The 14,714-nt window shown below is 37.5% G+C and overlaps 1 protein-coding gene across 6 annotated transcripts in view; it reads right to left on the reverse strand.

Moving 5' to 3' along the window:
* Nucleotides 1-14,714, reverse strand: part of rasal2 (RAS protein activator like 2) — a 92,215-nt gene that overhangs the window by 19,683 nt on the left and 57,818 nt on the right. For all 6 annotated transcript variants that reach the window (XM_051880666.1, XM_051880645.1, XM_051880654.1 and 3 more), the window contains 2 exons: nucleotides 10,450-10,559; nucleotides 4,260-4,372 (listed from right to left, as the gene is read on the reverse strand). In XM_051880666.1, the coding sequence (XP_051736626.1) occupies nucleotides 4,260-4,372; nucleotides 10,450-10,559 (223 nt within the window). The remainder of the gene's footprint in view (nucleotides 1-4,259; nucleotides 4,373-10,449; nucleotides 10,560-14,714) is intronic.

A 14,714-nucleotide genomic window follows, 5' to 3' on the forward strand; every position in this document is an offset into this window, starting at 1 on the left:
CTTACAATATATTTTGCATAAATAGTTTTGTTTCTTGTTATTTTTGTTATCAATGATGTATAGGGTTTTTGTGTTACATTTTGTTATTTAATGTTTATTTCTTTTTGTTTTACCATCTGTATTATGGTGGTTATCAGTATATTTTGAGATAAAAATGAAATATATGGTAATACGGAGGCACCAATATGTCACCCTGTAACACCTGAACCATTACACTCACTCTCTTATCACACAGCGAATTACATGACATTCACTATATAGTGTGGTCAATAGTAAATGAGTGAATGAGTCAGCGGTTTTGGACAGTATATGCATGAAAGCGATAAACGTTGCTGTTTTCTAAAATTCACCACCTTGAAGAGATGTCGTGCAAAACTTCAAGTCTCCCATCTTCTCTTTCCACTGAGAGCTACTGTCAGCTGTTGTGGAAGAAAGTTTCTTGACATTGTCATTGTGACAACTATATCATATTAAAGCAACTGATGCAGACACACTGGAAACTGACTACATTGAACAAACAAATCATATTTCAGCGAGTACAGGAAGTCCTAAAACAAAAACAAAACAAAAAAAAAAACAAAAACAAAGTTGTATGGGATACTTTTATGGTCGATAAGTAGATAATGCTAATGGAGTATCGTTTAAAATTTTGGGATCAGTTAGATTTGTTTTGAAAGAAATTAATAGTTTTATTACAGTTAAGGCATTTTACTACAGTAAAGACATTTATAATGTTACAAAAGATTTCTATTTCAAATAAATATTGTTCTTTTGAACATTTTATTTATCAAAAGAATCCTAAAAAGTATATCACCCTTTTCCACAAAACAGCACAACTGTTTTCAACATTGATAATAATAAGAAACGTTTTTTGGGATCATGTGACACTGAAGACTAGCGTAATGATGCTGAAAATTCAACTTTACCATCACACAAATAAATTTCATTTTTAATTTTATATATATATATATATATATATATATATATATATATATATAAATAAAATTAAATATATATGATTTTGTATAATTTATATAATTTTATATTATTTATATAATTTAAATATATATAATTTGTTCCTAATAACAGCAGAAACAACTTAAAATACTCTGTCATTTTTGGTCAAACAGATAAAAGGAATACATCATTCGAAACTTTTATTTGTATAAACTCACAATAACAACAATATATATATATAAAATTAAAATAGAAAACACTTATTTTAATAATATTCCACAATATTACAGTTTTTACTGTACTTTTGATTAAATAAATGCAGGCCTTGGTGAGCATAAAAGACTTATTTCAAAAAGATTGAAAAAAATCTTACCAAACTAAATTGAATGGTAGATTATATAAGTTATAATAATTTCATTTTTATGTGAACTATCCCTTTAAACACACCTACACACGTGCCCATAAGTGCATGTGTGAATGCAGTGACAGATGTCTGCTGAGAGTTCAGCTTTAATTCATCTCAATCGAAATGTCACATGCAGTTCCTCTGTCTTAGCTACAGTGACAAAGACGCACTCTCACATGCACCACAACACTCACTCACTCACACACACTCCTTCCAAGCATTACTTTATGAGCAAGAGCTGCTTACAAACAGATGCACTCAATCCACAAGGAGCAGCATGAGAAATCAGCATGATTAGAATCGCACCTCCTCCTCATCTGTAGTCTAACCACAGCAGCTGTGGCCATTAGAGTATACAGAGAGAGCAGATACAGCAGTAACATCACAGCCAGAGCCCACAGTCTCCATCCTGTTCCAACTACATAAACAAAAAGGGTGGAAATGCAACTTTTGGTTCGTCACCACAGGTAACCAGCCCTAATTCATCCCTCAGGCCTGTGACACACTGATTCTATAATAATAAAACAAAAGTGACTTTCCTTAATGCTATTAACATCCCTGCTTATCCATTAATCCTTCAGCTGAAGCAAGATTTACAGCACTTACACACCCAACTGCAGCATCGAGAGGAATTAAATCACAAGTAAATCTGACAAATCAAATGACAGAAAACAAAGATCCACTGTCCATGTGATCTAACATCTTATAGGTGGACAGTGTGTCGGACCAAGGAGGTCTATAATACCTAGAGAAAGCCATTCATTTCAAAGGCGGCTGAAAAAAAAAAAGAAAAAAAAAAGGGTAAAATTAAAAATTTTATTTAATCAGAATGATTGGGAACTTCTGAATGGCAATCAATGAAGAAAGATGTTTTGGGTTTATTTTATAAAACGAAGCAAAAAAATTTATTTAATGAGAACTTTTCGATGATGATCAATAGAGAAAAATTTGTTGGGTCTATTTTATAAAATAAATAAAGATTTAATTTCATCAGAAAGGAACTTCTTAACTTTTCAAATTTTATTAAGTAATTTGAACAAGCAGCAAAAATATATATATTTTTTTTTTTCCAGTGTGATCCTGAGGTGGAGCCATGTCATCAAAGTCCCGCCCATATTCCCGCAGACTCAATCGAAAGCACAGCTGTCAATCATGACGGTACACCCAGTTTTTATAGCATCAAATAACTAACTAAAACCAAACGTACTGGGAAAACGTACTCTTGAAAATACGTCTGGGTTATGAGAACTACCTAAAAAGACAGCAACCATCTTTGGAAAAGTGTAACTGGATTTTTTTAGTTCGTCTCACGTATCATTCGATTACATGGAGAGGGCAGGGTTTAAGACCTATACTGCATCCAGCCACCAGGGGGCGATCAAAATGCTTTGGTTTCACTTTTCAGGACTTATGCAACACACTTGGTAGGAACTTTTGAACGACGATCAATAGCGAACTGGACCATGCTAACCAGCCAAACCATGTGTCAGACAGTCAGTGCAATCCACAATGGGGCAGTAAAAAAAAGCTAACACTAAGTGCAGTCAAAGGGTTTTTAAGATCATGCCAAACAAATTCAGTCAAGTGTATCCGAACTTTTGACTGGTACAGCAAGTGCAGTTTAAATCGTAGCTTTGACGCATTAGCTTCATTAGGGATGAACTGCCAGAACAGTTCTGCCAGAGAGCTGTCAGACTGCCTGAAAGGTTTAAAATTTCTTTTAAAACAGATCTCATGTTATGCCAGGTCCCAGCACAGCATATTTTCCAGCCAGCTGTTCTCTATAAGACACATGCATGAATTTAAAAGTTGGCCTTGTTATATAAGCCAGCACCGTTTTTCAAATAGCTGCTCATAATTAAAGGAAAGCGAGAAAAAGTAAACATTAGGTCTGCACCCTAATAGTTGACTAAACATTGATGAGAAGAGGCTTAGTCGACCAAAATTTTCTTAGTGGTGTCGCAAAGTCGCCAAAAAAAAAAAAAAAAAAAAAAAAAAACACCACAGGAAGTCACAAAGTCATGCAGTCCATGAGAGACAGATCGTTAACGGCAGGTCCTTGTGGTAATTAAAATATGTCGGGCAGGAAATTCAAATGTTCGCCTATCATCCATCGACCTCAAATATGGCTTATCATTTGAAACATGCAAGTAGTAGCAACTTTACATAGCTGCTTGCTCTAAAGTTAACCTAGATAAATGTGCGCTATTATTTGGCACATATTCAAATGTTTATGCGGAGTGCGGAAGCTAAAGTATGAGTAATACATCATTCGAAACTGTAAAGGGTTGACTTTTATTTGTGTAAACTCACAATAACAATAAAATAAAAAAAACAAACAGGATGAGCTTTCTGCCGTCTCGGTCATTGTGAACTGGAACACGTCACAAAAATAAACCCGAAACTCAGCGTATAGGTCTACATGCCTCACAGGGACATGAGAAATATATCTATAGAAAGCTTGAAATGTCTACTTTTACATGAGCCAATTCAAAAATCGAAAACAATACTCTCTGATCATGTAATCTGTATGAAGCTTTATGCGTGCGCTTGAGTGTGAAATAGACTATATTACGCTTGTATATTTTAAAGGCTCACTATGGTTTAGTGTCCTCCCTCCAGTATATATTTAAGTAATTAAATTAATATAAATGTGTTTTTAGTCGACTAATGGCTTAAATGAACGTCTACTAGTCGGGGGCAGCCCTAGTAAACATATTTTACATTATTACCATTATTACCTCAGTGTAATATGAAATAAAAACGGCTTTGATTTTATTATCTGATAGATTATCATCTCTGGGCGGAAACACAAAAAAGACTGAAGGACACTGACTGAAGTTCAGTCAAAGTTTCCTCTGAATACATTTCAGAAACAAACCAGCGCAAGTTGTACCTGTCATTTTCTGTTGGTCGTAGTGATGGGAGTCTAAAACTTGTGTTGCGGTCCAGCTTTGTCTGACTCTTCGTCCTTTTGATGGATCCTTTCAGTCGTTTACTTAAAAAACCCTGTGAAGCAGAAGAATAGAGAAAGTCAGGTGTGTCCCTTTAAGAAACTCAAGTTCTTCAGTCGCTGAATGACGGCTGAGTGTGTGGCTTTGCCCTGCATGACTCAGGCTAGCTCATGAGTAAGCGTCTATATATTCAACTTTAAAGTCATGATCAATTATACATGGAGTCCACTCGCTGAAAGACCCTGAGAACATATGACGGAGACAATGGCATCATCACAAAAAAGCAGATGACAACTTTAGTAAAGACTTCTTTGACCTTTCCAAAGCAGGTTTGAACATTAGAGGAGAGACAGCTGAAGTAAAATCCAACAGACCATTTCAGCAGACATATCAGTCTATCTTGGCGGTGAAAATGCACTTGTACAGACTCATAAAGGGCGGCCAAGGCCGGCTGAATAGTTTACCGTCTGCTTGTAGCACTGTCAGTGCTTGCTCAATGTCTTGGAGGAAAACAAAATATTAATAAGTAACCAAGTCAGAGAGTTCAAACAGCCACCTGCGGATATAAATGTGAGTAATATTTGGTTCTGGGTCAGAATGAGCTGTTCTTACAAGGCGTGTTACTTTCAGCAAAACAGGAAGGAGAAAAAAAAAAAAAGAAACCTCTGCATAGGCTTATTCATTCATGTCCAGTGTGAGAGTGTTATTAGTCAGTAGGAGGAGCAACAAAAATAAATAAATATTAGCAATAATAATCATAATATTTTGTTCTAAAGGGGCGGTCGCACGACACTTTTCATTCCATTGACTTCCATTCATACACATGTGAATGTGTCAGACAGCAAACACAAGCACGTGCAAAAAGTTTTACATTTATTTGCGTTCCAAAGTTCAAGTTTGGTGAACTCTGACCTGACCACTTAGCTGAATAAAAAGAACAATGTTTTTGCAGTATAGTTGAGTAGACTGTATATTTTTATATTTATAAAAAAGACACTGCAGAGTTTGCCGTCATATCATGGCCATTCGTGTGAAAGTGTCAAAAGCGTCGTGTCAAAGTCTAGCGTGACCACGACGTAACTCTGAAACCAGACTGAATGCGCACTCCAGAAGTACAAGTACTTTTAACCTACTGTTTTTCAGATACTATGTATTCGCCGTACTGTTTTTCCCAGACTGTATAGTAAAGAAGTATTCGATTTTGCAGTGAATATATCTGCGATCATCCATCCGTATCATAGTAACCAAAGCTTCTCAACTGAAAAAACAATCTGGATTCAAACACCCACGCAATCTTATTCTTAAATGACAACGATATGGCTGTCTATTAAACTTCAAATAAAAATTGTAACAATTACATCAGTGACAAAGTGACTGTTAAAATATGTATTTGTCATCGAATCATTCATTCAAGAGATACAACTTTTTTAGTAAATTTCAAAATGTGCTGTTCACACAAGCAACGGCGTTCCATCTTTTTACCGGTAAGATACCATTCACACATCGGTGCCAAAATAACAGTAACCTCAGTGATGTCAATAATAAAAAAAATGACATGTGAAGCGGTTTTCTTCATCTACCTGGATGAGGAAAAGCGCTTTAGTTTCATTTTAGTTTTTTTTTTTTTCTTCTGAGTGACAGGCATGATGGTCACACAGAATGCAATTTTGCTCTTAAAAACACAAGATTCATAATAGTTGCTATAGTATTAGTTTGGTACAGTATTGGTTGGTAGTTGGTATAGTATTGGTTGCTATAGTATGGGCACCCTGACTGGTCTGCGGCTATGCAGCCCCATACGCATCAAACTGCGATGCACTGTGTATTCTGATACCTTTCTATCAGAACCAGCATTAACTTCTTGAGCAATTTGAGCTACAGTAGCTCGTCTGTTAGATCGGACCACAAGGGCCAGCCTTCGCTCCCCACGTGCATCAATGAGCCTTGGCCGCCCATGACCCTGTCGCCGGTTCACCATTGTTCCTTCCTTGGACCACTTTTGATAGATACTGACCACTGCAGACCGGGAACACCCCACAAGAGCTGCAGTTTTGGAGATGCTCTGACCCAGTCGTCTAGCCATCACAATTTGGCCCTTGTCAAACTTGATCAAATCCTTACGCTTGCCCATTTTTCCTGCTTCTAACACAGTGAGCGGAGGCAGAAATCCGAAACAACACGGAGGACAAAATCATCGTCGCTGTATGTGGATACCCGGAGCTGTACGACACATCTTCGTACTTTTATAGAAACAGAAATAAAAAGGATCTTGCTTGGAAGAAAGTGAGTGAGGAGGTCGGACAATCTGGTAAGTTCTAAAAACGCTCTTTACTTAATTTGAGCTATATATATATATATATATATATAGAGAGAGAGAGAGAGAGAGAGAGAGACTACAAGCTAGCTAAAGCCAGCAAACTGAGCTTCTTCGCTGTATTTCAGCCTTCTGGTATTACTGGAGCCGCCTGGCAGAAGCCCCTCCCATGACGCGAATTCATGTCTGTTGTGAAGTGAATTGAACACGCGCGAATGAAGCAAGTAAACTCAAAATGTTCAAGCGTCCAACTACGTGCGAATAGCACGATTTATAAACGCCCCATAACAGGTGCCGTGATGAAGAGATAATCAGTGTTATTCACTTCACCTGTCAGTGGTCATAATGTTATGCCTGATCGGTGTATAAGCCAGCACCGTTTTTCAATAGCTGCTCATAATTAAAACAAAGTGAGAAAAGTAAACATACTATTGATTTACTGGTTATGTTACAACTTCTCATACTGGTAAATTGCCAGAAACGATTTACAGGTATTTTTGAATAGGTCCTGTTTACACATGATCTCTCAACGGTAAACTACCAGTAAAGACTGTATGTGTGAAAGGGCCTATTGAAACATTCATTCAAAGTGATTTAAAAACCTCTAGTAAATTCCATTATTTTGTTTAGTTGTCTATTCAGAATTGTAGGAAAACTGTGATCTCGATTTTTAAAATAAATAAATAAATGCAGCTCTAACACGGCCTTACTGCTGTCTAACACTGTCTACAGTGAATTTAATATTCTGAAGAAAAGAGGAAGGAGGAAAATCTAGAGTAGTCTGTCGTAGGGTTAGCTGAGCGGCTATACATTAAAATCATACAGTACAATGACACTTACTGTCTAAAAAAAAAATAGGGCAGGGAAAGTAAGATCCGTCCTGTTCAGATAAGTGCCAGACTATAAGTAGGAGACCGTTTGGCAAGTAAAAGGGCCATTAGCAGTGATGAGATAGAAAGTATGTGATAAATTAGTCATTCATCATCAGAGGGATGATTTGAGAAAGCTTTATGTTTGAAAGGTGAAATAGAGAGAGATGGTGAAAGATAGAAGAGAGAGTGATGAAGCACTGTGAGACAAAGTAATGTGGAGGGAGTCGCTGGATAAAGTCTGAAAAACTAGAAAAAAGAAAGGGCATCTGAGAAAATTGACCTACAAAGATCAAAATGTCTGTCAAATTCCCACGTGGAAGTATGTAAACACCACAATATTTAAAAATCATTCAATCTTAATATCACTGGCATTAATAGGAAGTTAGTCTTTCTTAACAGTGCCTCTGGGAATCATGTGACGACTGCTAAAGTATCATAACATACAAGCTCCTCCACTTTATACTGACAGGTTTCAATGCAGTCTTCACATAATTCATATATTAATTATATGCTGTCTCAACAGAGCCCATTAATCCCAATGCACCTGTCAATCAACGCTTCTATATTCCTCACAGAAAATGACTTGAGCTGTAATGAGACTTCAGATTAAGAAAGACACATCCAGCATCAAAGTCTTTTATCTCAGTGCTCCAAATCAGTTTATTTGTCTAGGAATTTTGTGACAGGGAGACAAATTTGCACGATTAATCACTTATAAAATGACACACAGAAATGCTGTGGATATAAATATCTTCCTTGTCCCACTTCCTGCCTGGTTAAAAATATCATCAAACAATTTCTAATGCATCTCTGAGGCACATACTATTTCCAGAATGTGCCTTTGTTACAGTATACGTATCGGAGGAAGTATTTGCTCATTGTTCATGCAATGCGGCGTTGAAAACACTGCACAAAATCTGCAAAAACATGCAAACTTAAAAAGGTACAAGTTAATATTGTGTGTATATATATATACATACTGTATATCATTCTGTCCTCGTGTATAAGAACTGGCCTGGAATAAGGAAGACCATTAGTGGCTGGAGATAAACGGAGGAGGACAACGCTTCACTAATCAGGGGCTCAAGAGGGTAATTAAAGTGGGGCATTTATCCCAAGCAGGAATTCTGGTCTATTTCTACTCAGTGCAGTGTGACATGTAACCAGCCTCTTGTAAGAGAAGATGATTAATGGTGGGGACTCACTAACAGTAGCAACACTAATAAGAAACAATACAAAAATGTATGTAAAGTAATTTACTCATTTAATTTCACTATATTTCCTCTGTGGAACTATTTTTTTGAAAAATATCTAAGTGTGTTTTTGTGTCCATATATACAGTCAAAGGGGTCAGGAGTTTTTTTGGACCCCATTGACTTTCATTGGACAAAAAGCAGTTGAAACATTCTTCAAAATATCTTCTTTTGTGTTACACAGAAGACAAAATGTCAGGTGTGGAACAACATGAGGGTGAGTAAACAGTAACAGTTTTCATTTTTGGGTGAACTAACCCTTTAAAGCTGCTATTTTAAATGAAAGTTAAAAATAGTTTTACGCAAACATTTTGGTAATATCTGTTGTCATTCATCATTCAAAAGTCATATGGGTTTGGAACAATACAAGAGTGCAAACATGGAAACAATTTTCATTTTTGTTTGAATTATCCCTTTACGTTTTTGACTGCAGCTCCGTTGTTTCCAAAATAGTGTAGCTTTTCTAGTCACTTTTTCCAGAATTTAGTGGTGCAACGTAACAAAACACTACATCACTGTTTATTTAATGTAATACGGAATTGAGCATAAAGCTTTACAGCTGAGTGAGCAATCAAATAATCAAATGCTCTCCTAAATGGTCATGTAGCATAGCTGAGTCTGATTCATTCCCGTGATTCAGCTCATTCAGAGACTTCAAATGAACCAATTAAAAATAATGGTAATATTATTAACTAGTTAACTACATTAAAGGGTTAGCTCACCCAAAAATGAAATTTCTGTCATTAATTACTCACCCTCATGTCGTTCCACACCCGTAAGACCTTCATTTTTGATGAAATCCGAGGTTTTTTTTTTATCCTTCATTGAAAGCAACGAAATTACAACATTCAATGTCCAGAAAAGTAGTAAAAACATCATTAAAACAGTCAATGTGACTGCAGTGGTTCAACCTTAATGTTATGAAGCAACGAGAATACTTTTTGTGTGCAAAAACAAAAATAACATTATTCAACCATTTTTCCTCTTCTCTGTCAGTCTGTTACACAGTTGGCGCAGTGCTGCATTTCCGTGTTTACGTCCGAACGCCGACTCATTATTGGCCGGCTCCTGCATCAGCATCACACGCATGCCTTGTGTTGCTCACGTGAACAGGCATCGGCCAATACTGAGCCGCCGTTCGGACATAGAACCTGGAAGCGCTGCAATGGAAGAAATAGCGTAGGAGAATGACGGGAGAGACGAATTTGTTGAATAAAGTCGTCATTCAACAAAAAAAGTATTCTCGTCGCTCCATAACATTAAGGTTGAACCACTGCAGTCACGTTGACTATTTTAACAATGTTTTTACTACTTTTCTGGACCTTGAATGTGGTAATTTCATTGCTTTCAATGGAGGATTAAAAACCAAACATCACAAACATCATTAAATGTTTAAAATACATATATTGCTCACTTTTAGTGCATGTTATTTAATACATTAACTAATGTTAACAAATGAGAGCCGAAATGATTATACACTTAAAAAATTACTGGACATTGTACACTGGTGGGCAGGCAAAGCAGCCAAGTACACTCTAATAGCACACAAAAAGTCATTCTGAGGCCTAAAGAAGAACTAATGGCTGAAGGACACAGAGTGCTGGCACTGCAGACTGGGAGAAGTAACTGAGGTCAATGAGATGTGATGATGAGCTGGTGTAATGCTAATATGAGTTTTGCTGAATGAACTCACAGGCACTTTGAAGGGTGACGAGTTGGGGCCATCTATAGAAATGTTCTTCTCCGAGCTGCCCAGCCCCGATATGCTCCTCCGCCTGGGAGAGCGCTCGGCAGACGCTTCCGCTGTGAGAGAAGAGAGGAAAGAACTGATTAGACCACAGAAAATCTTCAGAGAGACTAGGATGATGTCTTTAAATGTTTTAATATGCACACTAAAGATCAGAGAACTATGAAAACATTGAGTAGGAGAGCTGTAACAGAGGGGTAGCCCACTGTGGATCACTTCCAGGAGGGAGTTTGCTGCGAGTGATAAATTACTGATACTGCAGACAGAGGAATCATTATAAGTGGAATCAACATTTGTACCAAATATTACACTGTGGAAGCACTCATTTAGAAATGATGGCTGACACAAAATCAATATTTATTTTATAATGTTATAGCTAAGATCTATATTATGGTTTACCACACATTGGGGCATTCTGATTGGCTGATATGTTCCAACTGGTACACAATCGTTTTCGATAACAGCACAGCTATTAAATAGATTTAGGTTTGGTGCCTGGATTTGTTGCATATCACATTCTTTCTAAATTGTTAAATATTTACAACAATAATATTATTTATAATAGTTTATTCATTTCTTTTCAACAAAGAATCCAGAAAAAAAAAGCATCACGCTTTCCACAAAAATATTAAACACCTAAACTGTTTTTAACATTGATAATAATAGGAAATGTTTCTTGAGCACCAAATCAGCATATTAGAATGATTTCTCAAGGATCATGTGACACTGAAGACTGGAGTAATGATGCTGAAAATTCAGCTTCTACATTACAGGAATAAATTACAATTTAAAATGTATTAAAATAGGAAACACTTACTTTAAATAGGGCTGGGCGATATGACCAAAAATATTGATCACAATATTTTTTCCCATATCATACGATAACAACATTTATCACGATATTCATTTACCATTACTGGGGAAGGAAATGCTTTCCACATATAGACTTTGAATGAATGTAACTCCACAGATTAGCTACCATTTAATTCAGGGCTCCATGAAATCCATTTTATTTTCCCCTAAATTTTGTGTTTTCCATTGAATTTTTTGGGGGAATCTGCGTTTTATTATTTAATACAAATTTATATAAACTAACAATGTAATCAAGCTTTTAAAATGTAATCAAATGAAAATATATCAATTAATTTACAACAAAACATTGCATTTTTATTTTTTAATGTATACAGAACTGTATACATTTGAAACATGGATGAAAAAAATATCTTAGTTGTATGATATTCCTTAGAAATATTATTATTATTACTTTGAGAAATACATTTTAGTATACAGTAGTAATATATTTCTGTCATAATTTCTTGAAATTAAACCGAACATTTATTTTGATGGTTTGTCTTAAAGATCTTTCAGTTTGTATCTGATGGTAGTTTTTCCTCATGAAACGGTGAAAAGCTTGTGAAGTGACTCTCAAAACAGCTCTGGAGATGAAGCTCATGTGTTCATGTCTTTGTATATTGAAATGACACACAGAAATCACATATTAGCGACATGCACTGACTGGCTGTTGTCACGTTTATTTCTGCTGTGTGATTAATCCATTTTGAGTAAAAATATCCAGACCTTATCATCGTTATCTACATAACTTTTATTGCGATGTCAATATGATATCATTTATCGCCAGCCATAATTTTAAATGTCAATAATATTTCACAATATACCTGTTTTTACTGTATTTTTGATCAAATATAAATGCAGCCTTGGCTTACCGACCGCAAACTTACTGTGCCCCCCACTGGCACTGAAACTTTAAACTGTCTCTACACCCCTGACTGATTGTGACCGATCTTAAATAGAGTCTGGGGTCTAATAAAGTCACCTGTCCTCTGTAAATCCATCTCTCCCCTAATGATGCCCAGCGGGTCGCTAACAGAGAGCTTGCGCCTGGCTAAAGTGCCAGTCAGACAGGTTTAAAAGAGTGATTTAACACAAAGCTTTCACTAAGACCTCTTAATAAACCACTCATCCATCCACTCATAAACGCTCACTCTACCTGCCGCCACCAGGCTTCCAGATGGACACCCTGTGCTCTCAGAAGTGGATGGACTCTCTAAGTGGAATATTAGTCATTTTCCTTCCATAGCCAAGTTTATTTTTAATTTCCTCAGACCGATTTATTCTGCATTTGCAGGGAGCCCGCAGTCAATGTGTGTCAAGGATGGAGCAGGACGTAACCTACATCCGCACAGACTCCCAGACATCCACCCCTCGGGCCGTCCTCCTCACTGATGTGTAGATCACCCCATAATGAGTTAATTCACCCTGAGAAATAAAAACCCAGTCCATCACCAAGTAGGAACAGCCGCAGAACTCCCGCCTCTCAGCGTCTGCACTGAATCAAGAAACACTGTTGAAATTGACCCAGAGGTCTTTTGGCCAAGACGCTGGTTCTGGTTTCAGCTTGCAGGCCTCAGTGGATCCATACAATACAGATTGTGCCTGGTGTGTTGGAGAGCTGCCCACCACTGCTCAAGATCAAACCCTCCACCACTCACAATAAAGAGCTTAAAGAAATAGTTCACCGCAAAATTCCAAACCCGTATGACTATTTTTTTCTATGGGATACAGATATTTTGAAAAACGGCGTCTGTCCGTACAATCAAAGAAAATGGGGTAAAAACAAAACATTTTCAGACATTTTTTCAAAATATTTTCTTTCATGTTCCACAGAAGCAATAAAGTCATACCGATTTGGAACTAGGGTTGGGCCGATAGACAACGCCATCGTCCATCGCCGATGCTGACAGACATCACGATGTTGAGCTGGCATTGTGATTCGAACTAAACCACTGATATTTAAATGGCGAACCGCAGTCTGCCTCCGGACCCCAGCATGTTTCCATCTGGACCGCGAGACAGAACGGTAGCACCATTTTACTGCTTCTAGTTGAAGTGATCAGCGCGTCAAAATAGCGGTGCGGATCACACCACAAGCACTCAGGATCGTTTGCGGCAATGATATTTCAGTGCTATATCCTCTAGTAGTTTTATCTAAAGCCAAACGCGCTTCATTCAAGCCCTTCCAGCTCTGTGCGCGTTCTCTCTTTCTCCAGACATTAACGGTGCATGTCCACTGGCGCGGAGCAGAGCAAGTGTTTTAAATTCATTCCAGTGAATTAAACCCCCCAACCCGATGCCATCGTCCAGACATCATGATGTTGAGCCAGCATTGTGATTCCACTGGATTCGAACTAAACCACTGATATTCAAATGGCGAACCGCGGTCCGCATCCGCGAGACAGAACGGTAGCACCATTTTACTGTTTCTAGTTGAAGTGAGAAGTGCGTCAAAACAACGAGTTAAACCCCCCTACCCTGATGTCATCGTCCATCGCAATGTTTCACTGTAAACATTGTCCAATGCCAATTTGGTACACATCGCACAACCATATTTTGAACAACATGAGGGTTAGTAAATGATGAAAATTTTTATTTTTGAAAGTGTGAAAGTTTCGCAAGGCCAAGTATGGTGTCCTATACTCGGAATTTATGCTCTGCATTTCACCTATCCAAGTGCACACATACAGCAGTGAGTGTTTAACACACAGACACCCGGCGCAGAGGGCAGCCATTTTTGCTGCGGCACCTGGGGAGTTATTGGGGATTAGGCACCTTACTCAAGGGCACCTCAGTTGTGAGGTAAAGAGTGTGGAAGAGAGCAATGTGAGACACGAACCCACAACCTTCAGATTACAAGTCTGACTCTCTAACCATTAGGGCACAACTGCCCACTGCGATTTGGTTTAACTATCGCTTTAATATCTAAAAAATATACATGCACTCAACAAACCTCTCATCAAATGAACAGGATGTAATGTCTCTTAAACTACGCATCAGTCACCCTCGCATTTGGCTGATCTCCAGAGAACCATTGATTAACAGCTAAATTTAGCAGTTCAACCTGTTTTGCAGCCCGATCAAATTCTGTGCAGTCTGTCCAACTATTTGATATTTCAAGATGCAAGAAAAATATTTCATATAGCATCTCAACTTGCTCAGCTTCCCTTGAGAAATATATGTGCATGCGATTAAATTTGTATGAAAACATACAAGACCAGAACACTGCTTCACGTTTTCTCCTTCGCAGCCACAGCTGGGTTTTGAAGACTGCTTGTTGTATTAACAAAGCTCCTCGGATCAAACTCTTACGTACATCACACACACTCTCCGTGAAGTTGCTGCTTGCGCGAGAGCTC

This window comes from Ctenopharyngodon idella, chromosome 2, assembly GCF_019924925.1.
Source record: "Ctenopharyngodon idella isolate HZGC_01 chromosome 2, HZGC01, whole genome shotgun sequence".
NCBI classification, from domain to species: domain Eukaryota; kingdom Metazoa; phylum Chordata; class Actinopteri; order Cypriniformes; family Xenocyprididae; genus Ctenopharyngodon; species Ctenopharyngodon idella.